At 40.4% G+C, this 26,160-nt stretch overlaps 1 protein-coding gene across 5 annotated transcripts in view; it reads left to right on the plus strand.

Moving 5' to 3' along the window:
• Window positions 1-3,563: 3,563 nt before the first annotated feature.
• The window catches only part of epha3 (eph receptor A3), an 88,034-nt gene continuing 65,437 nt past the window's right edge, over window positions 3,564-26,160 (plus strand). For 3 of the 5 annotated variants that reach the window (XM_020614440.1, XM_020614439.1, XM_020614443.1), the window contains exons 1-4: window positions 3,564-3,685; window positions 10,914-10,978; window positions 17,309-17,320; window positions 18,129-18,789. In XM_020614440.1, the coding sequence (XP_020470096.1) occupies window positions 3,592-3,685; window positions 10,914-10,978; window positions 17,309-17,320; window positions 18,129-18,789 (832 nt within the window). In that variant the 5' untranslated portion in view covers window positions 3,564-3,591. The remainder of the gene's footprint in view (window positions 3,686-10,913; window positions 10,979-17,308; window positions 17,321-18,128; window positions 18,790-26,160) is intronic. The other 2 variants (XM_020614441.1, XM_020614442.1) reach the window with 1 other exon arrangement.

Genomic DNA, 26,160 nt, shown 5'->3' on the forward strand with positions numbered 1-26,160 from the left:
ACAAGAACTATAACACAATTAATCACTGGTGCAAATACAGTATATATAGGTGCACTTGATTTCATGATTTTTAAACAGCTAGGTTCATTCAATTTGTCTGTGTGATAAGATTTCAGCACTTCTTGTGTTTTGCTGATACTAACAGCAAATTCAAACCTAATTCCTCTGTCGGATGCTAAATCACACTGTGTGGAAAAAATGCAATGTTTATAATAAATGGCACTGACTTACTCTGTTTGACAAAATCACTGACTTCCTGAAGGGAGATAAGTACAGTTGTACAAATTCTACTAAATGGTACCAAATACATGTTGGACTGTAGCTTGTACATCCTGCTGCTTTCAACCGACCCAAATAAATATTATTTGCTCATTCAATTTATTGGATTTGAGTGGAGCAAGTGGTGTTGTCTGACAAATATTAGTTTAATTATTGTTTTAATTATTACTATGCTTCTTGGCTGGACATATAATGGACATCACAGCAGTACTGTTATAAAACTCATGAGTATAATTTTCATAAAACATCTGTTATTGGACTTGGAAAACAACAGCGAGGCTGGTGCAGTTTTGTCTAGAATCCCCTGTAGTGCAGTAAGAATATAAAAGGACAAGGGAAAAGGTGAAGAGGGGTGGTGCTGGCAACAGTAAGGAAGCTGGTATGATGTTTGGTGCAGGGGGATAGTGTTACATGCCAGCAGCCTGTTGGCTTCCCCTCTTTCTATGCACTGTCAGAATGGAGGAATGTGCTGCCTGAGAACCACAGGGAGGAAGACAGTACTGTCAGCGAGCAGTAAACACAGTCAGCCTATCTGTTTGTTTGTTTGTATTTATGGTGTAAGAAGGCCAGGACTTGGCAGCTTCAAAGCTGCTCCTAAACAACATCTGCTCTGTGGGTTTGGAGCACTATACGGTCACATCATGACACATTATGACTTACACTTGTGGCTTTGAATCAGTATTTTCCTCTATCTTAGAATGTTCCAATGGCAAGAGTTCAAGACTGGACACACACTCATTGGGAAGAAGGGAAAAAATGCTGGAGAGCATAGATGGGAGGCACCCATCGCATTTTCCAATTTATCACAATCTGAAACTGATTTTCAGCAATTAGTGTGAACCAACTCGTAGCTTTATTGACTAAAAACACAGTGGCAGTGCTTTTCAGACAACCAAATAAGAACAATAATGTTTGACTGTCAACACTGATCGTCTTTTACATGCCACTTTATAATCATATTTTCTAGTCCTGTATTATCAAAAATACCGGCAATCACTTTTTGTCTTTGTTGACTACTGTGTTGCTAGAAATATTTTAAATTGTCAGTGTTCAGTTTCCTTTTAATTGTTAATTTCATACTTTTCTTTATGTAAAAGTGCATGTAAAGTTTAATGTTATTCAAATTTTACATTAAGCACACAGCTTTTATTTCCATTAAAGGCATAATTCCATTTTGTCTTCCATTAATATGTAGTATAATATATGAAAATTAATCCAGTTGCTTGCTCAGAAAGCTCCCCGATGAAACTAAATCCTCATATGTGTAAACTATGAGTCAAGACCAACCAGCCTTTGAATTGATTGTTAGCTGTGAGGCCTCACGGTATTCATCTATTTCAGTAGGTAATAAGTGAATTAGTGGGATGTAGAAGATGACGTATGATGAAGGCTGGCATGTCTAAAACCTGCTGTAAATCCACATGCCACAGCCACTTAATAATGTGGCCAGAGACCTCTTGGCAACATTCTTCACTATATCCACTGACAACCTGAAGCTCATAAATCTCTCAGAGTAAAACTGTGTACAGAATGTGCTGCTCAGTCATTTGTTCTAAAGTATCTACATCATATGCACTGTAAAATAAATGTTCCAGTTCATTTTAAAGGACATTTGAGCTCAGTGCCAATCCATAATATACTGAGCATGACAAATAAGAAAATGGAAAGACTTACTCCTGAAAATGTGGTAATGTACAGTAACCTGCTGCGTATGTAACGATTTTCCGAAAGACAGTGTCTAATTAGGCTTAGCCCCATTTCCACAAATTAAACAATGTTCACTACTATGACATAATGAGTTTTTTCTTTTTAATAAACTGCACCAGTGTAACTGTTGCCATCACCTTTAGATTTAAACGATGTGGGGAAAATGCTCAAAACTGAAATATGCTCAGTAGATTTGGACTTATTAAAGGCATGATATAACAGTTTTTCTAAGTGAGCCCTCCTGCTCTATAAATTGCATTCAGGAGCTTCTCAGTCAGTTAAATGCTGTAACAGTTTCTTTTTTTGGCCTGTCTGTGCTCTCTGCGTGGTGTGTCCTTTAACTTTTGTCATACGTCAGATGCCTTCCCAGCCTCCAGCTTCCAACCCCCCACCACAACAGCTGGCGTCTCAGCAAGGGCCCTGACGTTACACTGCCACCCCAGCCTTTCAGTGCAGATCAAGCATTGTGGTGTCAAGGGCCCCTAATGGGCCTCAAAGACAAATGCACATGGTAAACACAAATACAAGCACATCATATGTCCAGTCACACAATGATAAATAAAGCAGAAGTCATTATAACATGACAAAGTGTGTTTTGTTCCCAAATGTAGGCTATTGGTGAATTATGAAGTAGTTATAAAATGAACAGTTTATTCATACACATTGTTTAAATATGACCATAGTCTTTTAATAAGGCATAACATGTTTATATACATGATATTTTTTCTTTGTGTCCCTTTCAAAAACTCATTGCATTCAATTTGCATTAATTCACTTTGCCCTATGACAAAAAATAACAAACAATTGGGTTTTGTGTGTTTCTAAATAAGGTTTTAAACTTGTCCCTGCTGGCTATTCCAAAGTCTGCATCAAAATGACAGGATCCATTTGGCCGTTCCAGTTCCCAGACTTAAAGCAAGTGTGCAAAATTGGTTGCTCTGCAGTCAGAATTAAAACCAAAACGTTCCATATGTATGACTCAAAAATCAGAGCCCACTTTTGGCTATTTTATTAAAAACACCAGATTCTTTTTGGCTATTGTGCAGTATTATTTTAAAAAGAAATTGAAAAAGTAGATTTGATTTACACACTTCTTGGAACACAGGCTTGTAGACCCTGAATTCATTTACTGTTTTTACTGGACCAAATAAAGACTAAGCCATACTTTAATATAGGAGCAGATCACATACTCCCTGTTAACCAAATCACATTATTTGTATTGTTGAACTAACTTTCTGTGAGAATAATGAACAGAGATCTTAAGTAAAATGAGAGAGTGTGTATGTGATTGGATTATTACAGTAATAGATCATGGGAACACATTACCCCTTTGTCCCCAGATAGATTTATAATATTTCTCTTAGTCCCAGCATGCTCTCCATTTCAGTGAGTCGAATTACAGTGATTGACTTTGGCTGTAAAATATGGTGAATAGCTGAGTTTGTCATTCAGTGCAGGAAGACGCCCGTGTTACGGGATCTAGACTGAAAAACGGCTCCAACTGGAGGGAGACGGAGCAAAAGAGAGGGAGAAAGCTGAGTGGAGAGGAGCCGCTCTCAGATCAGTGAGTGGCTTCATGGAGTTATGTACCTCTGATCCGCCGCCATGGATTGCAATCCGCGATCACTGCTTTTCATTTTACCTCTTTTACTGTCCTGCGTTGTCCCTGCGTCCCCCATCATCCATCCCCTTAACGAAGGTAAGGGCACTGTCAGGCTGCGGGCATGTGTTGTTTAGGCTATGTGTGCGCTCCCGGTCGTGTGTGTGAATGGTGCGCTATGGCACACAGTGCTGTGCGCTTCCCGCGGACTTTATATTGTCCAAATGATAGTAACAATGATAAAATGATTCAAAGTGCATGACAGTGACAATAGGGACCACTTGGAACCCGTGTCCGGTCACTGACAAGCAATAATTAGATATGAAACTTGAAAATAGATCCAAAACAGGTAGACAAGGTAGCCTAATTTCGGATGAATAACCTCGAGAAGAGGGTGTTATTAGTTGTTTAAACTGGAATTAACTGAGCGATGGCGAAAGGTGTCCCAAAGCGCCCACTGAGGAGTAATTACGGGGCGGATAGATGCAAAGGAACTCCGGCTTCTCTGTTTGCACCAGAGCTTCACGTTGATCTCCTTTATTCGTTTGGGGTGGACGCCCCAGTTCGACTCAGTCGCACCGATTAAAAGACAAATACACGACGAGCACAGTCGCATTAGTTAGTAAAACGCGGGTGGTTGGTTTTATGGTTTTGAGTGGAATAAAACCAAAGCAGGTGGCTTGTGTGCTATATGTAGTCTTGTAATAGTTGTTTTATATAATAGAAAATTATGCTTAAGTGCGATGGTTCGTTAAAAGAATAAATAAACGACTTAATTTGCTTATTTCCAGTGCGCGTTTTGTTCACATTGAACCCCGGTAAAATAAAGTAAACGCTCTCAGTTCAGTCATTTCTTCAAGCATGTCAAACTGGAAACGTGTGAAAGTGTCTCATTACTTACACATTTCTTTAACTTTCTTAACATTTACAAAAAGCATCCAGTAAATATGCGTTGAGGTTAAAGGATTTTGTAGCGGGGTCAACTGTGCTGAAGGTTCTCTGAGTTCTGTAAAGGCTGAACTCCACACGGGGGGGGGAATACAACTGGGCAAAGATTTGGGTCACACTGTCTGGAGGCACATGGTTTGGGGGGGTCACAGTTACATCTCATGAATACATTCTCAAATTGTGCACAGATTTGAGTGATTTCAACCTTAATAGAACTAAAGTACTTTAATGAATCTGAACCTTCTGCCCCCTATACGCAGAAAACTATTCCAAAGTAAGCAGGGCCTAAGTTAAGTGTCCACGATACTGGAAGGTGAGTTTGGAAAGTTTGGGGCTACAGGCCACATCAAAAAGCAGCCAAAGAAAAGTCCTAAAAAGAACGTTACCCATCTAAATCAATGTTAAAAAGGTTATGTCGTGTTTTTCATTGAGTTTATTAATAACTGCCACTGATGAGGACTCTTACTGAAATGAACAACATCCAGCTCACTCGAACTTGTTTTATTTGTGAACGTCCACTGGATTTTCTTTTAAACGTCAAGGTTCATCTGAAAAGTTTCGATCAAAAACCTGATTTCGTCTTCTGAACGAAAATGTTTCATCCCATACGAAAAATGACCTCGTTTCCAGTTTTGTCTTTTTGTGGGCCACCTCTGCGCACTGCTGCTTAACGCCTCGCACAACATTTGTGGCGCTTGACTTAAAGTACGAGCTGAAACTCGGGGGCGGAAGCGCAGTCCCGTGAAAAACTGAACAGAAAGTGACGGAGTTAAGGTGAAGGAGGCCTCCTGCAAATCGTGGCTTTGTCCCAACAAACATTTTATTATGGACATATAAGATTTAAGGGCGATGGGCAGCGCATTTGGCACTGAAAAATAAATAAAGACCACGCAAAATACGCATTGCCCTGACAAAATATACAAGAGTGTACTGGGGAAAAGTGTTTGTGTATATGTGTGTGTGTATGTGTGTGAGGCAGAGAGATAGAGAGACGCGCTCCCATATCACACAGGAAAAAAGAGAAAATGGGGAAAGAGAGATAAAACTGGTAGGAACAGCACAAGTCCAAATATCAATATAACACAACAAATCCGATAATTGCATTCACCTGTTCCAGACTTCAATTTGCCAGAGAGCGTCAGTATCGAGCCGCTGCATCACTAAACCTAAAGACTTTTATTCTGAACCTACAACAAACACACTTTGAATTTGTAATAACTTCTAATTAGTGGCTTTTCATATTAAATGTTAAACGTGTGCAGATGTTTATACCATTGCATCGTGATTTATCCGACTGTTTCCTGTGACAATCAAAAGAACAGTGTTGTCTGTTCTGATAAATAATCGTATTAAAGCAACATTAAGTTACTACGGACTCACAAGACACTGTACGTTGTAGGTATTGTTCTCTATGTGGTAAAATAGCCTCTATGTGCAGTACAGACCTGGGACTGATGAATTTATTGGCGTGCACAGGTTACACATTTATAATTAGACACAGTGACCAATCTGACAGATCACAAAACCTGAGATCTTTTTCTTTCTTGACTTTATTCAAGCCGTAGCTGGTCGGTGTCCACAGGAGTGAAGAGTGAAGTTACTGGCTGTGTTTTTATGCGGACAGCCTGTTGCTAATCAAATCCAGCCTGTAAAGCGCACGGTCGATTATGAGACGTCCAAGGATGCCCATTAAACCTGAAAATCGATGGCCATAAAAGGATCTCATCATTAACAGTTTACTGGAGTTTATGTGAACGTTCAGTCTGGAAGTTTGGAAGTTGTTTATAACAAGCTAAATGCTCAGGCTATTTAATAAGGGAAGAAAACGATGATGGAAGACAAACCTAAACTTTAACGGAATGACGACAGAATTATGTTATTGTTTTATTACTTCTCTGCACATTTATACGGGGGTTTACTCATACCTTCCTCAGTCTTCTAGCTCACCTCGGCACCGTGCGTGTTTTTAACACCAGCATCCCTCAGTGCGCGTTAGGTAATGATCTATTAACATTTTAGGAAAAGTTGAGGGGATTACAAAGTAGTTACCTGAGCCTGCGCTTTATTTAAGTGGAGCGGATTCGTTTTTAACTGGTACAGTTTGAGATATTATAGTTTAAATTTATTTTCCCCAAATTCTGTCGAAAAATCAATGCAGTGAACCAGTAATATAAACTTGCTGATTTCCTTTACTGTTGCACGGCGCGTCCCCATCGCGGGGCTCCGGGAGGCCTCGGGTATTTTTAGCCAGCTGTAGGGAGGCTTGGCCCGGAGAGCCCGGCGAAGCAAGTCCCACTGGGACGCACTGACGTTAGTGAGCGATGGTACCTTTCAGAAGTGTTGGAAATATGCTTGCACATGCCCCTCCTTTAAAAAGAAGCCCATTTCTCTACATATGGTCCTGTATTTTCATGTATGCGTTGACCACACATTGAGCTGAAGATCCAGAGTGCCATGTTCAGCTGAACTGCAGCTGGTTTAGGTTTCACAGTTAGATCAAACGATTAGATTTTGTCTCTATATGAGTGCATGTTGGTATATACTGTAAGTGGAGAAACGAGTATGCAGTACAGTATGTGTTCAGGAGTGTTGTATGATTGACTCTGTGTGTGGATGTACGGCATAAATCGAAGGCAAACTGTAGAAGAAAGAAGGAAAGAAAGGGGATTGGGAGCAGAGGGGCTGGGCAAGAGGCAGCAACATCAGACAGAACGACTATGTAGTTGAATAATTCATAATGGGAGGTGAACACTTCACCCTTTAACACAGACACAAGTCGCCTTCCTTTGCCTGCATTGCAACCTGCCAGCCTTCACATGCTCAGAGCCAAGCTGCAAAGACGAACCCTCTCCACTGTCTTCTCAGCTGGATGGGAAATATTAAAAGAACATTTCTTTTCTACTCTGTTCTGAATGGAGTGTCTTAGTACAGAAGGGATCAAGCACTGCATTGATTCAGGACCAGCACCTTCAATTCCAATGCTCTATAATCTCCTGGGAACCAGTTTCTTTCATAATCATATTTTACTGGGAGCGTCTTAGTCTTAGAAAGGAAGGTCAAATTAAACGAGTATAGACTGAGAGTTTTGCCAGACAGTTAATTTTTGTTGACTCATGAGAACACAATCATCGTAATAGGAACCCTGTGGATCTTTGCTCCAACGTTTCATGTTAATATTCCAACATATCCTATGCCAAGAAGTACTACGTCACTAGCAAGGGAGAAAAAAATGGTATTCTGGCTGTACAATACCCCCCCCCCCCCCACCCCCAACCACCACACAAAAAAAGAAAACAAAATCAATGTTCTTACCTCAGATGTCATAAAAACTAGGAGGTCATTCTTGTTGCCTGTGGTGTTGGTTCTTCTGTTTCCATTGTGACGAGGTTAGTTTATGTGTGAGGGTTTGGTGATGACCTACACTGTACATCATATATCGATTCACCCGTTTCTACCTCTGCGATGTTTTACCCCCTCATAGACTGGATAGTTCAGTTTGCTATTAATACACCTAGTTCCTGTTCAGAGGCTCTCCCTGATGATGCAGGGGCTATATGCTTGGCTGACGCTAGCTTGCTAGCTGACTATCTATGTGTGTGTGAGAGAAAGCAAGAATTAGGGAGACTGTCAGCAAATGCTTGTCTGTGCTCTTACTTTGGGCCTCCTTGAGCATGAATGTGCACAGAAAATGTACATGTTTTGATAAGCATTTGAAAGAGTGCATGTGTACACTCCTTAGGCTTTTGAGTGTTGATGTTTGGGCATCATTTTGGTACATCTTGATACATATCCTGTATTTGTTTCATATCGTGTTTCCTCCTGTTGTTTCTCAGACAGGGGTGCATCCTCCTGTGTTTTTTGTGACTGCGCACAGTCCTGTTTATGCATGTCTTTGTGAGTGTGTTTGTGTGGGTGCTGTCTTCCTTAGCCAACTGCAGCTGGAGGGGGCTTTCTCCCTTTTGCGATATGAGAGCTGTCTAATTTTCTGCTCTCAAATTCCTTCGCTCGGCTCAATTTGAGTGGGTTTGGCTCATTGAGAAAAATAAATTGGAAGCAATGGCCCTGGATAGTGAGCTGCTATTATCTGACATGAACAGATATCTTCATTAGGAATGTGCCGACCGCCACTCAGCTGGCTGTGGGTAGGATGGCTACAGCTAAGGTGAGCCACACTGACTGATAGTTAGCAGACTTGCCTCAGAAAAATTATGATTTTCATCTCAACCTTTATTCTAATGTGAAACAACAATTAGCTTATGAAAGGTTCAATTTCTTGACTAAAATGGTTTTCAGAAGTGCCACCACTGTCCTTCATGACCAACAAGTTCTGCCTCTTGCATACTGACCCTTTGAATGGGTAAATACAGGGAGATCGTATTCCTCATATTTTCACAGTGAACAGAGTTGCAGCTGCAGGGCCTGACTGCCCTGCTGCTTCACTTTGTTGAGTATGTGTGCACTCGCCTGGGTAAATGTGTGTGGAAGTGTACATTTGTCTGTGTGTGTGTTGAGCTGTGGACTGATTTGCTCTCACCGGGATGAGAAGAAACAGGCTGAGTCAGTTTTGGATTGACACAAAAGGGAGAAAACAGTGGAACAGTAAAACCTTATAACTTTTAATCAATTTATATTAGCTGTATCATTTAATTTGTTATTACCATTTTTGATTCTAATCACAATGACTACTTGTTTGTTTTTGTTTTTCATTATTACTAAGTGACAACGGGTCATTGTCAACTTCGGTGAATTACTTAAAAATATTTTAAGATTTTTTTTCCTTTAGAAATTTTAGTCAGTTAATAAAAAAGAAATATACTTACAAAAACTGAACACTTCCTTAAATGTGAACAAATAAGAATCTTGTTTGGTCGTATCACCATGTCTCACACTAGAGCCCACACTTTTTTCTGTTTGCTTCTTCTTCACACCAGCTTCCCATTCACACGACAGCAAGGCATCATTTGTTTTCTCAGTTATCAGTTTGAGAACTATAATAAAAGAGGATTTTAAAAATCTTTAAATGTAATTAATTCAACATTTGGTTCATACTATAAGTAGTTACCCTCTCTGGTTTTACTAGAAGTGAAAGTCCTGAGCTGCAGTAGCTTATTGTCTTGTATGTGTTTTACTAATTACAATCTGGTGACAAACCACAGTCAGAGTTTGGCTACTGAAGTAGGAAGCCCATAGAGCGTAAGGCTGCCTCCACATTCCCCACTCCATATGTCATAGTTCATAGTGACAGTTGTACTCAATCACTGACACCAGAGATGCGTTTATACTAAGAATAGAACGTGTTTTAGCTTATTTTTTATGTGCTTGAGGAAGATACCGGTTGTTGGCGTCAGTTTCACTGAATCTAGTGGCATATGCAAAAGAGTCCCCTGCACTTCACATTACATATAGTGGATGGATCATCAGCTATCTATCTTTTCTCTACATCTGGTTTCGAGGACGAAGAGACCATCGTCTTGGTTTCCTCCTCATCATCCAGAATTTTTTTCAGGTGTTAATCTATATCATTGTACACTGCCATCTTCACCATGGCAAGAATAAATAGTATGTGCTGTATCTCCTGCTTGTGCTCTTCCTGTAGATTCGTCATTAGCGCCCTCTACAGTGCTGGAGTGCAGTCACAACTCCTGCAAAGCCTTGTGCTGAGAGGTTAAACACAGTGATGGTTGTGAGTTGCGCGCACACAGACACAGAGGAGGGCATTTGCCTATTGATACGTGCAGCTCGTAGACCCCTTTATTTGGTCTCTGTCAGACTCCTTCTATTAGTCATGAATTTTCTTCTCTGCTGTGATGGTTTCATTTTGAAAAGAATGAGTCCTTGGCAGGACATAACCATAAAATTTTATTTCCATTCATTATAAATGGATTTACATTTTGTTTTCACTGTGACCAATTGAAGTTCTGACCACTTCTGAAACTGGCAATTGCATCTGAATTTAGATTTGACACAGTTTGCTTTACCTGGTTACAGTCCAGTCCCTGTGGGTGTTTGTGTGGCTAGGCGAGATACGGGTCAAATGGGTCAAAAGCATGAGTCTTGGAAAAGAAACACTTCTTGTTTTGCTCTTTGAAATGTAGGCTCTACTTTAAATCAATACCAATTTGGGATATCTGTGTTGTTGTCACTTTGCCCAACCAACTTCTGCTTTGATGCTTTAAATGGCAAGACAAGACTGGTGTCATTGTCGGCTAACATAGGATATACAGTGTGGAGTGTGCACAGCAGCTGAGAAACTAGAGTCATACTAGGTGCCTGAGGTTGGTGAGCCTGTGAGATTAGATACAGAACGGCCTAACTGGGGCTAACAAGGATTATATACTGATATGTTCTCGTTGTTTTCCTTTTCTCTTCCTCTCCACAGTCAACCTGTTAGACTCTAAAGCAAGCCAAGGGGAGTTAGGATGGATTTCCTACCCATCACACGGGGTGAGTAGCTTCTATCTCTCTATTTACCCCCCTCATTTTTAATATGCTTACATTTGGGAGGCATATCTATCAACATGAACTGAGTTTGGGTTTCCACCCCACACCACATAAAATCAGGATTTTCAAACTCCTGTGGTTCTCACTATATCATATTGACCCAGGGAGCCAAGTGTAGATTAACTCACTTTCCTGTAGACATTTTTCCCATTCTCTATCAGAAATGTAAATGGTTAAGCATTCAAAGTTTGTCATATGGTCAAGATGAGTAAGAGAAAATGTACTGCATACGTTGCATGCAAGTGCATATTTGACTGTGTGCGCTTTTAAAGAAAGAGTAAGGCATTAAAGGATTTAGGCACAACAGCATCCACACAAGAATGTCAATAAGCTTTTTAGTAAAACTCACATCAGCAGCAGTAATAGCGTTTTACTGCTGTAAACATTGGAAATCCATTGTTGAGATTACAGTAACAACCTGTTAATTCATGTGTTCCTAACTGGCATTATGCAGCAGCTCATTGTCATGTGTTTTAATACAGTTACACTACTCATCTTTTAAAACACATTTTCCGAGCCTGTGAGTGATACAGACATTATGATATTTCTAATCAAAATTTACACTTTTGCATTTGGCCTGACATCCACTCTGTTGAGCCAAGAATCTACCTATAAGAACCATTTTAAAGATGTGTTTTGGGCTAAAATTCTCTATCACAACAAATGTAGCGCTTTCATACGAAGCTAACAGACGATGTTGTAGCCACATCATCCTATACATTGGAACGAGGTCTCTGCAGCCTCATCTATCAGCCCCTCTCTGCTACCAGAGTCCCTCCAGTGGACCCTCACTCAGTGTTTATTTGTCTAACTAGTTAGACTGCTGTGCCTCAGGACCTGCCCACACGCATGTACACATTTGTTTTCAGCCTTTGTGGGGACTCTACATTGACTTGCATTGATTTTGTGGAGACTTACACTAACCTTAGCCATAACCACTACTTGCCAACCCCTAGACCTTATTCTAACCTTAGCCTAACACCTAACCTTAAAATTCAATGTAGGCCTAGTCCTCACAATGTCCCCACACTTCCTTATTTCTCCTTTATTAAGTGTTAGAATTACTGCTTGGCTGTGTCATAGGGTAATCCGGTCACTTGTTCCATGTAGCTGCCAAACCACTAGAAGTTGAATCACAGTGAAAAAATGACCTAAAATTAAAAAAATTAAATCAAGACAATTACAGGCTACAGGACAAGTGAGTGACAAATTCAAGAGGTTGATGCGCTGATATAAGCGATCGCATGTGGTTGTACAGTTCATAAAATGGTGCTAGATTAAGAACCAATGTCACTCTTAAATGAGAATGACTCCAGAGAGAAAGACAGAGGTTAGAAGAGGATCAAAGAAAGAGAGAGAGGCAAAAGGAGCGAAGGGAGAAAGAGAAGAGGAGAGAGCGAAGGACAAGAAAGGATGAGAGAGATATTGCTGATGATCAAGTCCTCAAGGTGAATCATCTGTAATTACTCACGTCATCCACCGACTGCGCTCCGATAAGCAGCCTGCCCTGGGACACTGCTGCTCACAAATGATTTCTCATAATGTGGCAGTGGCACTGAGCCCCCCCCCACACACACACACACCAGTAGTCATTCACACTGATGGAGAGGCCAGGGCTACTGGCCTACTGAGACACAACGTGCTACGATCAGAACAAATTAAGAGCTTAGCCTCCTCAGGATGTGCACCCCAGAGCCATCGACTGGACTGACGAGTGTGCGTGTGTTTGTATGTGGGTGATCCCAGATATGCGGTTATCTGTCTGGGAGGCAGGCTGATTGCTGAGCAGTGTCCAGAGGGCTTTGTTCTTTGCAAGACTAAAGAGTGTTAAAGATTACATTGTTGCGTGCTTTGAAAACATTCTTCAGTAATAAACCAACACCCCAGACACTGGCTCTGCATACAAAACAAAATTAATGGGCACATACAAAGTGAAGTCAGTTTTTCATAGGAACCAACAGGGGATCCAACTGCAATGTTGTTTCTACCAGGACTGTTTTGTATTGACTTGATTGTCGGCTGGTGAAATTTTCATTTACGCACACAAAAAGCTGGTTATTATTATTTGTAAATGTTACAGTGTGTCATTTGATATGTTCAACTGGAATTTTGATGGAATAAAAAAGTAACTGAAACCCATTATTTGGTTCAGTTTAAATACAGTAACTGTGTCACATCTAAAGTCCATTTACTTTGCAACATTTTCAACAGACTTTTTTTCTAATTTTGATGCTAAATGATCAATCGCTGTGTGTCACAGTGAAGAAGCCTAACGTCTTCAGAAAAAAGAAAACAGTGGTCATCACAGTATGTAAACTCTGCACATACACACCTCATATTCCAGTTCTCATGTCTGGAAGAGGGTAGGGGCATGGTTTATTATATTCTGGAAGTTTGGAATTGGTTCGTCACTTCAGTCAGCCAGGTTTCTTTTTGCTTCCATATAATACAGCCTGTTAAACATTTCATTCACCCAAGGGCTCTTAAAGTCCCTCTGTGCTCTGCTGCCACCACATCTGCAAAATCAGCCTGACCAGCATACACTGCTCTCCCCACATCCCCAGAAAGCGAGAGAGTATAGAGGAAAGCCCATCCATAAACAAGGATTAACAGTGCAAGGCAAGGGACCAGAGAGGAGGGAGAGAAGGAGGAAGCATAAAGAGAGTTATATTTACTCTCTGCTAGACTAGTGAATATACAAAATGACAACCTTTTCAAAATTATATTTAATAAAATATCATTTACAAGAAATACATTCCATTTGTACATCAATATCCACTAAAGTATATTATACATCAATATAGTCACATCACAAATAAAAAGATGTCCTCCTGTACCAGTGACACAAACGCACATAATTCCAAATGTACCACTGACATGGTTCTTTAGATTTACCTGAAAATGAATAGTAGTAACAAACACAAGCTGGCCAACTGACTTAAAAACATGAAACCATGAAAAATTATACGGCGACCCTTATCCAGCCTTGTTTAGATACACACAGTCAGTAGGCCGTCTTGTTTCCAGAACTCTTTAGCAAGTGTCACTGTGTCCATGAGCAAAGCATAAACTGGGTTTAGCAAAGTCAGGCTTTGGACTTGTCAAAGACAGGAAAGAGGAAGATGAGGGGTCTGATGTGTATATTCAGGTTTCCCTTTGGTAAGACTGGCTGATGAAATGTTCTCTGACTGAAATGCTGCAGTTGTCATGCCTCTGACCCCATAACCTCTGCAGAGCCCAAAACGTACCCTAGTTATGGACACTCCAGTCTGTACAACTACCCCACTCCAGCTGTAGAAGTAGGATGAACAGCAAATACACAAAATATCAACTTTATTCTCCTATGAGTTTTACTAAAAAAACTCATTAAGTAATTCCATGTAAAAAAAACATTACAAATAAATAATAAAATAGTTTGGATGTTAAAAATTATTATGCCAGATACTGTTACATGCTTTATACAGTTAGCATGTCTCTCAGTCATAGTGGTCATAGAATCTGGTTAGCAAAATAAAATTAGTAGTGACATCACTAAAAGTGGGTTCAACAGGAGAGAATAAAAAAAAAAAAACTAAACTAAAACTAAAACATCACTGACACGGTCTACTGTTACACCCTGGACAAGAAGCTGCCCATTCTGAAGTTTATTTCAGAGCACACAGTTAGCCTTGGTTTAAATGCATTGTTACCCTATACTGGTCCATCTATTGGTCCATTAACTCACTTTGACCATTGGCTTTGAAGTGGATGAACTGCTGTGCTGACTGTGTGACTCTGAGACGTGCCTGTTGCCACAGTTGTAATGTCTTGAGCAGATTGAGTTACCACACTATGTTTTACTGTCCCCTTAGCTGCCTCACCTACCTACAGCACAGATCAGAGAAAACCAGGGGCAAGATCACACCAAACTGTGCCCCAGCTGTGACCATCAGGGGTCAGGGGTTGGAGGTCACAAGGACTGGTGTAGGTTCATAGTGTTGTTATATATCAATTAGTGGGCAGGGAGAGGGGTGTTACGCCTCCCTGGAGAGAAACAAGGGGATGGCTACTCACTTTTAACCTTTGTTTATCTTGGTTGACATACAAACAGTTCCGTGCTTCCACAGTGGGAGTTGACTGCTGGTGGCAGAGCTTCTACACACTGCAGAGAGGAAGAGGTAGCAGCAAACAACAATGGCTCCGGATTTTAAAATAAGTAATACATTAAAAGCAATCTTACGTTTTACAGAAATAAGACATTTTTGCATGAAATACACGCTCAGAAGCTAGAAGACACTTCCTGTGTCTGTGGTGTGGGTAGTTCCATACAATGATACTCCATGCATTTGTGGATTTATAGATGGTTAATGATGCTGATGCATTACTAAAATCTGGGGAGGTACAGCCCACCCCAGCACCATATAACAGTGGATTACTTTTTACATTTTATATAACCAAATTGCTATTTGGATGAATAGGAGCGGAATTTCTGTCTCTCAGAAACGATGTTCACTAATATGATTTGCCAAGCACATATTAGAGATGCTGTAATTTGTTCTAGTCAGAATAATGGCATGTTCTTGTAAAAACCTCTAAACAGTGGTGAGTTTGCATCCTGAGTTCCACATGTGGTTAGGTTAAGTCCACTTAAACTGTCTAAAGTTACAAAAGAAAAAAGTAAAAATGTCAAAGCTATTTTTTCAAGATCTAACCAAGGCCCTAATTTTCTTTCAGTGCACAAAACAAAACTGTAAAAAAATTAAATGTGCTTTATGGAACGACATCACAAAACATTTATTATAAGCAAAACAAACAGTATACAAACATTTTGCAACTTTACAAAGATGCATTCATTTAAAAAGTTACCTCATTAAAAATGTTTATAGATGCAACATTACGTTTCTTTCAGAACTTATTTGCTGCTATTAGGAATGTATAAATGTAATTTCTATGAGATGATGAAAAACAAAAGCTACATGCTGTTACTAACCATCATCATCAGTTCCATTACACACTTCATTTATTTTTGGGCAAAATGTGAACTATTTTATTTCAATTTTGAGTTTTTTATTTATACCTTCTTTTTTTTTGCAGGTAATATTTCCATTATTTGAAACACATCTAGAAAAAGTTAGATGTAAGATTCAATTGGTCCTGAAAGAAATATATTATTTACCTATGACAGAGAACAATATAGACAAAGCACTAGCAGAACAGGATACGCTATTTTCATTATATTCTTCTAAGTACATGTTCTTTTGAAACATAACATCAACAGATCATTAATCAGATATTGTCTTTCCTCTCTGTTGTGTCACAATCTGTCAGCGTACCTTTTTACATGTCATCACATCATTTTTATGCTTATATTTAAAATCAGGTTATTAAACTTGTGTGTAAAGTGAAGTGAGATGTTTACGTTCATCTCTATATTTAGCCCCACTCAGTTCTGTCCACTTTCCCTTGTTATTGTTAGACCCATAGAGAGATTAAGCTACACTGTGATGAATGAGGTGACGCCAAAGAAAGCATGCAAGAGGAGACTAAACACCAATGGAATCTTTCCCCTCAGCTTTCCTCTTAACTTTGCCTCCTTCTTCCATTTGTTGTTTTTCAGATCTGTCTCATTTACTTTCTCTACTTTTCTCTCCCTCTTCCCCATTATCATGCTCTCTCTCTCTCTCTCTGGGGGGAGGAGGGGTGTTTCATTAACCTTACTGTGAGATGAAAAACAAGTGGCCATCCTTCAGCCCGAGAGCTCCTTGAGCACAAGAAGCTTAGATATGCCACAGTCACAAAGAACATAGACCTTCTTAGCTCGTCATTAATTTCTGTGCTCAGGCTGAAAGCACCTGCTGTGTCTGGCTGCTATAAAACTTTAAACACATCACATGAGCTTTATGTGAACGTATATGTGTGTGGGGGTTTATGTTTCCATTAATGCTTGTGTGAAACAAGCGATAATTCAGTTTCCACTTATCCAGAAAGTTTGCCTCTGTCTCTCTTACCCTCTGAAGAAAGCACCGCTCCTTCAGCTGTTCACCCATTCTAAATTTCATTGAGAAAAAAACTAGAAAAAAAAACATTCATTTACACATTTTCTCCTTGTCAATTTAACCACAAAGAGCCCAGTGTCTCAGGTGTTTGCCCATTCATCATGGCTCTTATTCAGTGTTGATTTGTCTGGACAGTGAAGGCAAAGCGCATGATCAATGAGTCTTCCCGCTGTGTTGAATTCAAAAGGAATGACGCCGCTTTCTTTCTCTCCTCTCCTCTCTCATTGCTTTCTCCCAGTGGAGGGAAAATGTAAGATAGACACGAACGTTCCTGGTATACACACACATCTGTCTATACTTAGTAGCTTCTTTTGTTTCATAGTGATTCAGCAAGTTTCCTTTAATAGCAGTAGTACTGTGATGCAAATAACCAAGACTGCAGCTTGAAAGGCCTCACTTGGAGACAAAAACATGTTAGTATAAGGGTGGAAAAATCCACGGTGAGATTTTCTTAATATTTAACAGCAATTAAGCGGCATCACGTGGATTTAGTAGGACTGAGGTGGGGTATCACGCTGCATGGTGTTTTTTTCTCTGAGATGTTTTCACAGAGCAAAAATCCAGAAAATTTGGCTAAGGCAGCAAATTAGTTTTTTGTTAATTACAGTGAGTAATTTCTAAGAGATCTGGTGTTGTGATTTTTCACCCTTATGTTTATTAGATACTTAGTATTCAGCAGCACTGAATAATTCATCTGTAAATGCTTACAGAGTAGATATAACTTTATTTTTCTCACTGCTGTCCTCCCCTCCTTTCTTCCTTAACTCCATATTCCTTCCTCTTCTACTTCCCTCTACTGTAATTTCTTTGCTTGCCTTTCCTGTTCCTCACTCTTATGTCTCCCTTATTTGTGTCTCTGTTTACCCTGTCTTTACATCTTTTAATAACTTTCCTAAACTTTCCATTCCTCGCTCGCCTATGATTTTTTGCTCTTCCAACTCTGCCTGCTTCTCTGACAAACCATTGCTGTGATCCTTCCTTCTTTCTCTTGTGTGCTGCTCCTACTCTTTGTCTTTGTCTTCTACCACTCCTTCTCTCCTTCTCTCCTTCTTTTTCAGTGGGAAGAGATCAGTGGGGTGGATGAGAACTACACACCCATCAGGACCTTCCAGGTCTGCAACGTGATAGAGTACAGCCAGAACAACTGGCTTCGCACCAACTGGATCTCTCGCCAGTCAGCTCAGAAGATCTACGTGGAGTTAAAGTTCACTCTTAGGGACTGCAATTCCATCCCGCTGATCCTGGGCACCTGCAAGGAGACCTTCAACCTCCTCTATCTGGAGACAGATGATGACCAGGGCAGCCACTTCAGAGAGCATCAGTTTGCAAAGATTGACACCATTGCTGCTGATGAGAGTTTCACCCAAACGGACCTGGGGGATCGCATCCTCAAGCTCAACACTGAGGTGCGTGAGGTGCGTTCCATGACCAAGAAGGGCTTCTATTTAGCGTTCCAGGACGTGGGCGCTTGCGTAGCTTTAGTTTCAGTGAGGGTTTATTTTAAGAAATGCCCATACACTGTGAAAAATCTGGCCTCCTTCCCTGACACGGTGCCTACGGACTCCCAGTCCCTGGTGGAGGTCAAAGGCTCATGCGTCAATCACTCCAAAGAGGAGGAACCTCCACGAATGTACTGCAGCACAGACGGGGAGTGGCTCGTGCCAATTGGGAAGTGTCTATGTAACCCAGGGTATGAGGACAGAAGCAACATCTGCCAAAGTAAGACACGGCTTCTTTCAGTCACATGTTTTATTACTCAACAGGTCTCATGGTTTCCTTGTCATCCGCTCATTGTGTCTGTTGTCTATTTTTCTTTGTATATAACATTTATGTTTTGCACCTTCCTTAGTGAAACCTACAGCCTGAATCACTGCTTTTTAAATAAGGTGTGTGAATGCAAAGTTTTTCCAAGGCTGAAAAGTGAAGTGTTCGCTGTGAAGACTTTCACACTTTATATCCATCAGCCCAGGATGTTTAATGTCAAATGCCCAGTCTCTGTGTATGTATGTGTGTATGGCTGTATATGTATGATGCTCGTTCTGTATATGTGATGCATTTAAACAAAACCAAAATTTTCAGGGTGTTGACAGATAAGTCAGTACTTGTATGTATATTCCCATGCGTGTGTGTGTGTGTGTGTATTATCCAGGCCTTTGAGCTATAGGTTGCAGTGTTCAGCGGTTTACTAGTGATCTTTTCTCTGACACATCATTAGCAATTGGAAGAGCTTAACCAGAGAAGCAAAGATGGGGCTGATCATGCAGAAGAAAGGAACGGGCCAGAGTGGATGGTGAATAATGAAACAGTTGTGGTGATGGCCGTTGGTGTTGGTGGAGAGGCGAGTGAATAAATGCTCGAGTCTGGAGATACTCAGTTTCACCCCAAAGTCTGTTCTTACCTTGGAAGTGGCTGAAAAACTCGAAATGTACATGTGCAGCTACCTTTAATTTTCAGCCCATCCTGTGAATTTCTCCATCTGCTACATTATTATCATCACACATGTTTGTGTTTGTGCCAGTTTGTTGTTGGAGACATGCAGTGCTCCGCTGTGAGACCTGCAGATGCAGACACCTTGTATGTTGATTGGAACATTGTCCTCTGATAGTCCTTGTTCCTCCTCATAGTATTCAGCACGAAGTAACTTTTCACAGTGTCCGGCATATTTGTAAAAAGTATGGCTTCAATTCATTTTATATCTAAATATCACAATACATAATATATGTTGCATGGTATGACAATAGATGAAGTATATACTGTATATCTACCCTATGCTTTACTAGTTTGTATTTCTGTGCAGTCTTTGTCCTGTTTGACCCTGTCAAGGAGACAGATGCTGCATGTGCCATGAAAGCCTTCTTTTCTGTTGCTGAGACGGGATGCAGCGGTCCATGTCGTTCTATACAGTGTGTGTGCCTCTTTTTTCAGTTTCAGAGGGCTCTTTGCTCTGCTGAAGAAGCTAGACACAGTATATATTTGAAAGCAGCCACCTCTGCACGGCAGCTTTTCCATAATGACTTTAAAGCAAAAATTATGTTCAAAGTTGGAAGAAAAATTGCTTGTCTTTAGCTCTTATAGTCCTAACAAGTGTAGCTGGTCCCAAATGCTCCAGTGTTCATCAAATCTCTCCTCTGCAAAGCCATGTCCACTGTTAATTATAGATCAAAGGCAGTCTCCCAGGTCAAGCCCCTGCTATCAGGGCCAAGGGAAGCTCTTCTTTCTGGGGCTGGAGACTCCTGGTGAGCCAGTCTTACTGTCCAGGTTACAACTGCCAGGAGAAAACCGTGTATGTACAAGATGTAAAATGGTTATTGGGGAAGATGTAAAATGAATCTGGAAAAGGAATGTAAAATGGTTATTGAGGAAGATGTAAAATGAATCTGGAAAAGGGGTGCTGTAGACCTTAACGGTTATTAGAAGAAGTCATGTGCCTTGTATATATGCTATTTTAAATGTCTACCAAAGTGAAATTAAAGGGACAATAGGCAATACATGTCTTCAACCTGTGAGGTTTTACTTCCAGCCAAATTTGAAAGAACTAAAGCGATGGGCTGTACCTCCCCAAGCGAGGACGCTCGGAAGACAAATGGCAGAACCCTGTCTGCCTTTCTACCACCCTCCTTTCACTTCCTGTCTCTCTGTGAATTCTGTGAATGTTAGGATGTATTTGACAATCTCTTATTAGTTTCAGAGAGGTCTAATGGACTCTAATAAGGTCTTAAGTTACTCTGGAGTGCGACAGCTGCACCAACAGGGCCTCTAGCCCCCGCGTACAGTCATCAGGGGCCCCATCGTGGAGCTTGCTCTGCAGGCCCTCTTTGTTAACAGACAGATGACTGCATGGGGTAAGGTCATCATACACACAGATAGCAACTAAGATGAAAACATATTTACAGTGCTACAGCCAGAATAAACAGATAGACCCAGATGTTTTAAACCAGGATGTTTCATATATTTACACGTCACAGACCTAGAAACAGAGATATTGGGCCTCAAAAGCCATTTACTAACATTTTCATCCCCTGAACTCAAACACAAGATGTTTGGCTGTTGTATTATTAAAGGAGTTATACATTGGAAGAAAACTGTACATTCTACAATTAGATTAATTTGTATTGATTTGAATTATAGTGAAATAAAACTGCTGTCCAGAAACTTCCTCACTGACTTCTTGGTGCCCTGAGAAAACATTTTGCATGTTGCTGCTTCACTAAAATAAAATAAAAAAATAAAAAGAAATCACATTAAAATTCAGCTAAAACCACAAATGAGCAATCAAGTGATTAAACATACAGGCTCAGGCAGCAGCGGCTAGGACCATTTAAGCTGCACAGTGTGGCGAGAGAGGTGTTTGGATTGAATGTTGTTGGCTTTGACTGTTAGCTTCCAATATGACTGAAGCACTGCTGCTGAGTATTTCATGCTTTGTTTTCTTTGACAAGGTGCCTTGATGTAGCATCTTCCATTTACCTGAGTTTCTGTCATCATGTGGGAGCGCCTATTATGAGAGTGTGCGTGCTGGTGGTTACCATGCATGTGTGCCATTACATATTTCACAGGATTCAATGTATATGGCTGTGAATGTTCTGATATTTCATCATCCATATCAGAGCATAAGATGTCATCAGATTGTTTGTCAGGGAGAAACAGAGTAAGTGGATATGGAGTTTTTCCAGACTGTACAATGCGAATAGCCGTGTCAGTCATCGTCTGGATTACCATGTGTTTTGTGAGCAGACTTCAGCCTTTCTGCAGAGAATGTGAGGCCAGATCTAATCTCGCTAAGTCACTCTTTCATCTGTCATTAGAACAGACTGGAGCAGGTGAACCTACTCCTATCTACCATCAGTGTGAAATTCCTGCAACCCTAATTTGATCCTAAAACAGCAAACGGATGTCTGTCTTGTCAAGTTTGGTTCTTGTGTGTATGTGTGTGTGTGCACATTGCAAATGCATGCAGCTGTTCAGCTGTACATTCACAGAAAGACCTAGGTTTACATTCTTGCTGCATTTATCAAGACACACAATCCTCAAACTTGCCAGTACTATAACACTTATTACAATTGCATACATGCAATGAATCTGTACACAAAAACACAGGGACACACTCGCTTGTTGGTTACTTACCATATTTCATTATAAATAGAAGAAGAAAGAGAAGCACTTTTGACAACAAAGTAAATGGGAATTCTAATGATTTTTAGTCATTCTGCAGTGTTGACAGATGTTCTAAAGTGATTTGATTCTGATGAATACATCAGCCTCAGCATCTCCAAATATGAGCTCGTGTCTCCTTGTTCACTTCCTTCCTTTCTTCTCTCCTTCCCCACTGTCACTGGTGGCTGTTGGTCTTGGCTGCTTGTTCAAAGCCCTCCGTCCATCTCGTGTCAAATGTTTTATATCACTCTTCACCCTCTTGCTTAAGTGATTTAGCTGCTGCCCTTGCTCATGTTCAGACATGCTTGGCTTTCAAGGAGTTATGTTAGACTCCCATTCTACATCTTTCATTAACTTTGTCTTGCAAGTCTAATCAACCTGACTGATGAAATACTGAAGCTTAGCTCTCTGAGACAATTCAGCATGTAGTTTATCTTCTGATATTCAGCAAAGCTCTAATTTGCTTCAAACTATGAGTTAGATGTCACCCTGTAGTGTCTTTAGAGTTGCTAATTTTGCCTAACCTACTGAGTTTGCATCTCCTTTTAATCATATTGTCTTGGTTTGCTGGACCCCAGGACTGATGTAAAGTGGTGGAGATCCAGCATGTCTGATGGAGAAACTCATTTAGCTAGCAAAAAACAACCAAAAACTTTCCTCATGTGTGGTCAGACCAAACTAAAGCTAACAGAGTGGGATTCAAATAACTGTTTGACAAATATTTGATATATGTAGTACAGTAAGTAGTCTTCGTTCCTAATAGAATTTAGCATAAAAATTAAAATACTGAAGATGATTAACATCAATCCTAAACATTTATTAATCAAATACCAATTCAGGTCAATTAATAAGAGGAGATGAGTTTTAGCAGCAATGCAGTTGAGCTTGCAGCTTCTTTTTCTGACCCGTATTGTTATTTCTGCTGTGCAATTTGTATATCTTTCTGCCAGACTGTTGTGCTGTGAATTAATGGAGCTATTGGTTCCACTCTCATCCCTTGGAAGGACTCTGTTTGTTTGTGTTGGCCATTGTATAAGCTCCCAGTTCTCCACAAGGCCATGTCAGATCTGCACACATCCTTGTTTTTGTCACTTACTCAAAGTCAACACTTGCTCTAACTACTCACCCCGTCATTTTTGTACAATTCAGTGAACAAACTCTGGTCCTCACAAGTGCTGCCCGTTCTCACAAAGCTAGTGTGCTCCTCATTGTCCATCCCCACAAGTATAGAAAAACAACATACACACACAGGCACACTGAAATGCACACACACATACAACTACATCTGCTCAATTGCAAAGACTATTTTTAATCCAGCAACAGGCTAACAGAAATCATTGCTTTTGTTCTTGTCTTGTTTAGTTGCCAAATATGTGTTTACGTGTATTGTTCCATGTGTCCATCAGTTTTTTTTATCCAGTTCCTTTGAGCCATTGTTCCTTTTCTTCCAGCTACACCCTGCTACACATAATATATTATAGCTGCACAGATTCACAATGGGAGTTGTACAGTCCAGCCTGTTGCTGTTGGGCACCTCCACAGTTGTTTTTGAGAGAAACCTCTGTCTCACACATTTTCAAAAGCAGTCCAAGCAATCACATCAATTCACCTAACCTGTGTGTAAGTATTTGTGCACCTGGTATTAGTCATGTTGTAGGGACTCTGCCTTCCCTGTGTGGACAAATGCTAGCCCCTATCATGTAAGGTACTGTATTTTATGGTGAAAACTTGGTTTAAGGTTAGATTAAGGATTAGGTATTAGGGAAGTAGCAGGTGTGATTAAACTTAAGGTGTCTCCAGGATATGAATGTAAGTCAAAGTGAAGCCCATGTGTGTGTCTGTGTGTGTTTGAATGAAGTGCTATCCTGTGCATGGCTCTGCTCCAACACTAGTGCTCCATTGCATCATTCTCCTGCTCTGTTGTCAGTTTAGCTTAGTGTGGAGACTTTCTCTGCTACAGGCTTTTGGTTGTGTGCTGCCTGGCATTTTTGAAGATGGAATAGAGAGAAGAGGCTAGAGGAAAGGACAAGGCCTGGTGCTCAGTGTGAAAGGTTTCCATTCTTGGTGTTAACAATGCACTGTTCAAACATTGTTAAATGTAAAATGCACCCACCTCTTTTTCTTCCGCATGTGCGTACACAAATAAAAATTAATAACACAAACTTAGTCTATCCTGTCAGTCACAACTGCGCACTCCAGGTAAAGTGGTGGGAACAGGAGTGCACAACTCAGACATCACCTAATATGTATCATGGTGTATTGATGCCTTTTTTATTGCCACGTAAGTTACTGTGTTGTAGCTGAAGATAGAAAAAAAAGGGCATCCATGTAATCATACACAAAATTATGCACGTACAGTGTGTATGTATGATCTACTGTGTTTAGAGGTGCATCCTTGCATTTTGAACCCCTCCAGTACTATTTGAGTTTTTGTGGATGTTCTATAACCTTGATGTGCAAAAAAATGGAGCTAATTAAAGCATGTTGCAGCAATCATACTGAATCCCACTCCACCACAGAGCAGCCGGGAGGGAAATCTGAGTGGAGGGAGGGAAAGATAGGAAGTATGAAAGAGAGAGAGAAAGGAGAGATGATGAGCATAGTGTTAATTAGAGACACCATTCAGCTGTAGTCTAAGGGCAGAAATTACTCACTGAACAAGGAATCTCAGCAATAATTTTGTATATGCTCAAATAGTATGTTGTGTACACATCTGTGTGTGTGTTAGTTACTCACAGCGTGGAAACCAAAACCTGTTTACACACCAACATAATGGGGACTCAGTCCTCCTCATAGTGACCAGATGCTGGTCCCCACCATATAGATCATTGAATTTTAGGGTTAGCCATGTAGTAGTTACTGTATGTTTAAGAATATGGTCATTTTCTAGGAAGGTCAGTGTGAAAATCCCAGAAGGAATAAAAACGAATGCATGTGAGAGAGATCCTGCAAGAGAGAGAGAGAGAGAGAGAGAAAGAAATGGAGAGAGACCGCACATTCATATTCATGTTCATTTCAATACAAGGAGACTGAAATATTGCATATCTCTGTCTCAGGTCCGTCTTAAATCAATGTCTTTTTAATCTCTATATGTGTGTATGTGTGCTTGATTTGATTTGATTTATTTATTCTTTCAAGCATGTAAAGACAGTTGATATGTCAACACACATAATTTTACACATATCCAACAAATGCTAATCCAATATCAATTTGCTTATACCTAGTACATGCTTGAATGGAGTAGGAAGAAGTCAGACTTATCCAGTCCTACCCCATGAATACAGCAGACAAGAAGGATCTAATGGTACTTACTGATCTCTGGTCAGGTTCAGGTGATGAGCCCTTCTCTGCAATTCTTCTCCTGTAAGACAGAGTCCAGAATTATTTCTGAAAAACAGTTGCTATTTTTAAAAACATATCATCATGTTTAATGTTAATATCATAAAGCACAGACCACACAATTCCTCCTGAACTCCACATTTTTAAAACCTAAATTCCTTAGATTTCTCTAGATCTTACAGTGATACTTCTCTGTCAGCAACAAAGTGCATTTAAATTACGATTTTACTACATATCATCTCATAATACTGAGGAATAGTGAGAGTGATGAGTACATGAACTTATTCTTCAGGTGGCACAACAAAATCCATTGCGACCAACATTGGGGTTTGCTAAATCTACTGTATGGCAACTGTGTCAAGTTTCACTTTTCTGTAGTATATGAAACAAGATCTGAAATTCATTCATATGACTCAAGTGCCTATTTTGAGACGTACTGAATCGAAGAGTAATATATGATGTGTCGCTACCTCCTTGCTAACAGGGCACTCATCTCCTCCATGAGCCCTCCTCCTCCAGGCAGAGGGCCGTTGCCTCTGGCTTCAGATTTGGCCCCTCCAGCCCCTGGCATGGCTGCTGCCAGAGCGGCCGCCGCCT

This window comes from Monopterus albus, unplaced genomic scaffold (genome assembly GCF_001952655.1).
Source record: "Monopterus albus unplaced genomic scaffold, M_albus_1.0 scaffold146.1, whole genome shotgun sequence".
NCBI classification, from domain to species: domain Eukaryota; kingdom Metazoa; phylum Chordata; class Actinopteri; order Synbranchiformes; family Synbranchidae; genus Monopterus; species Monopterus albus.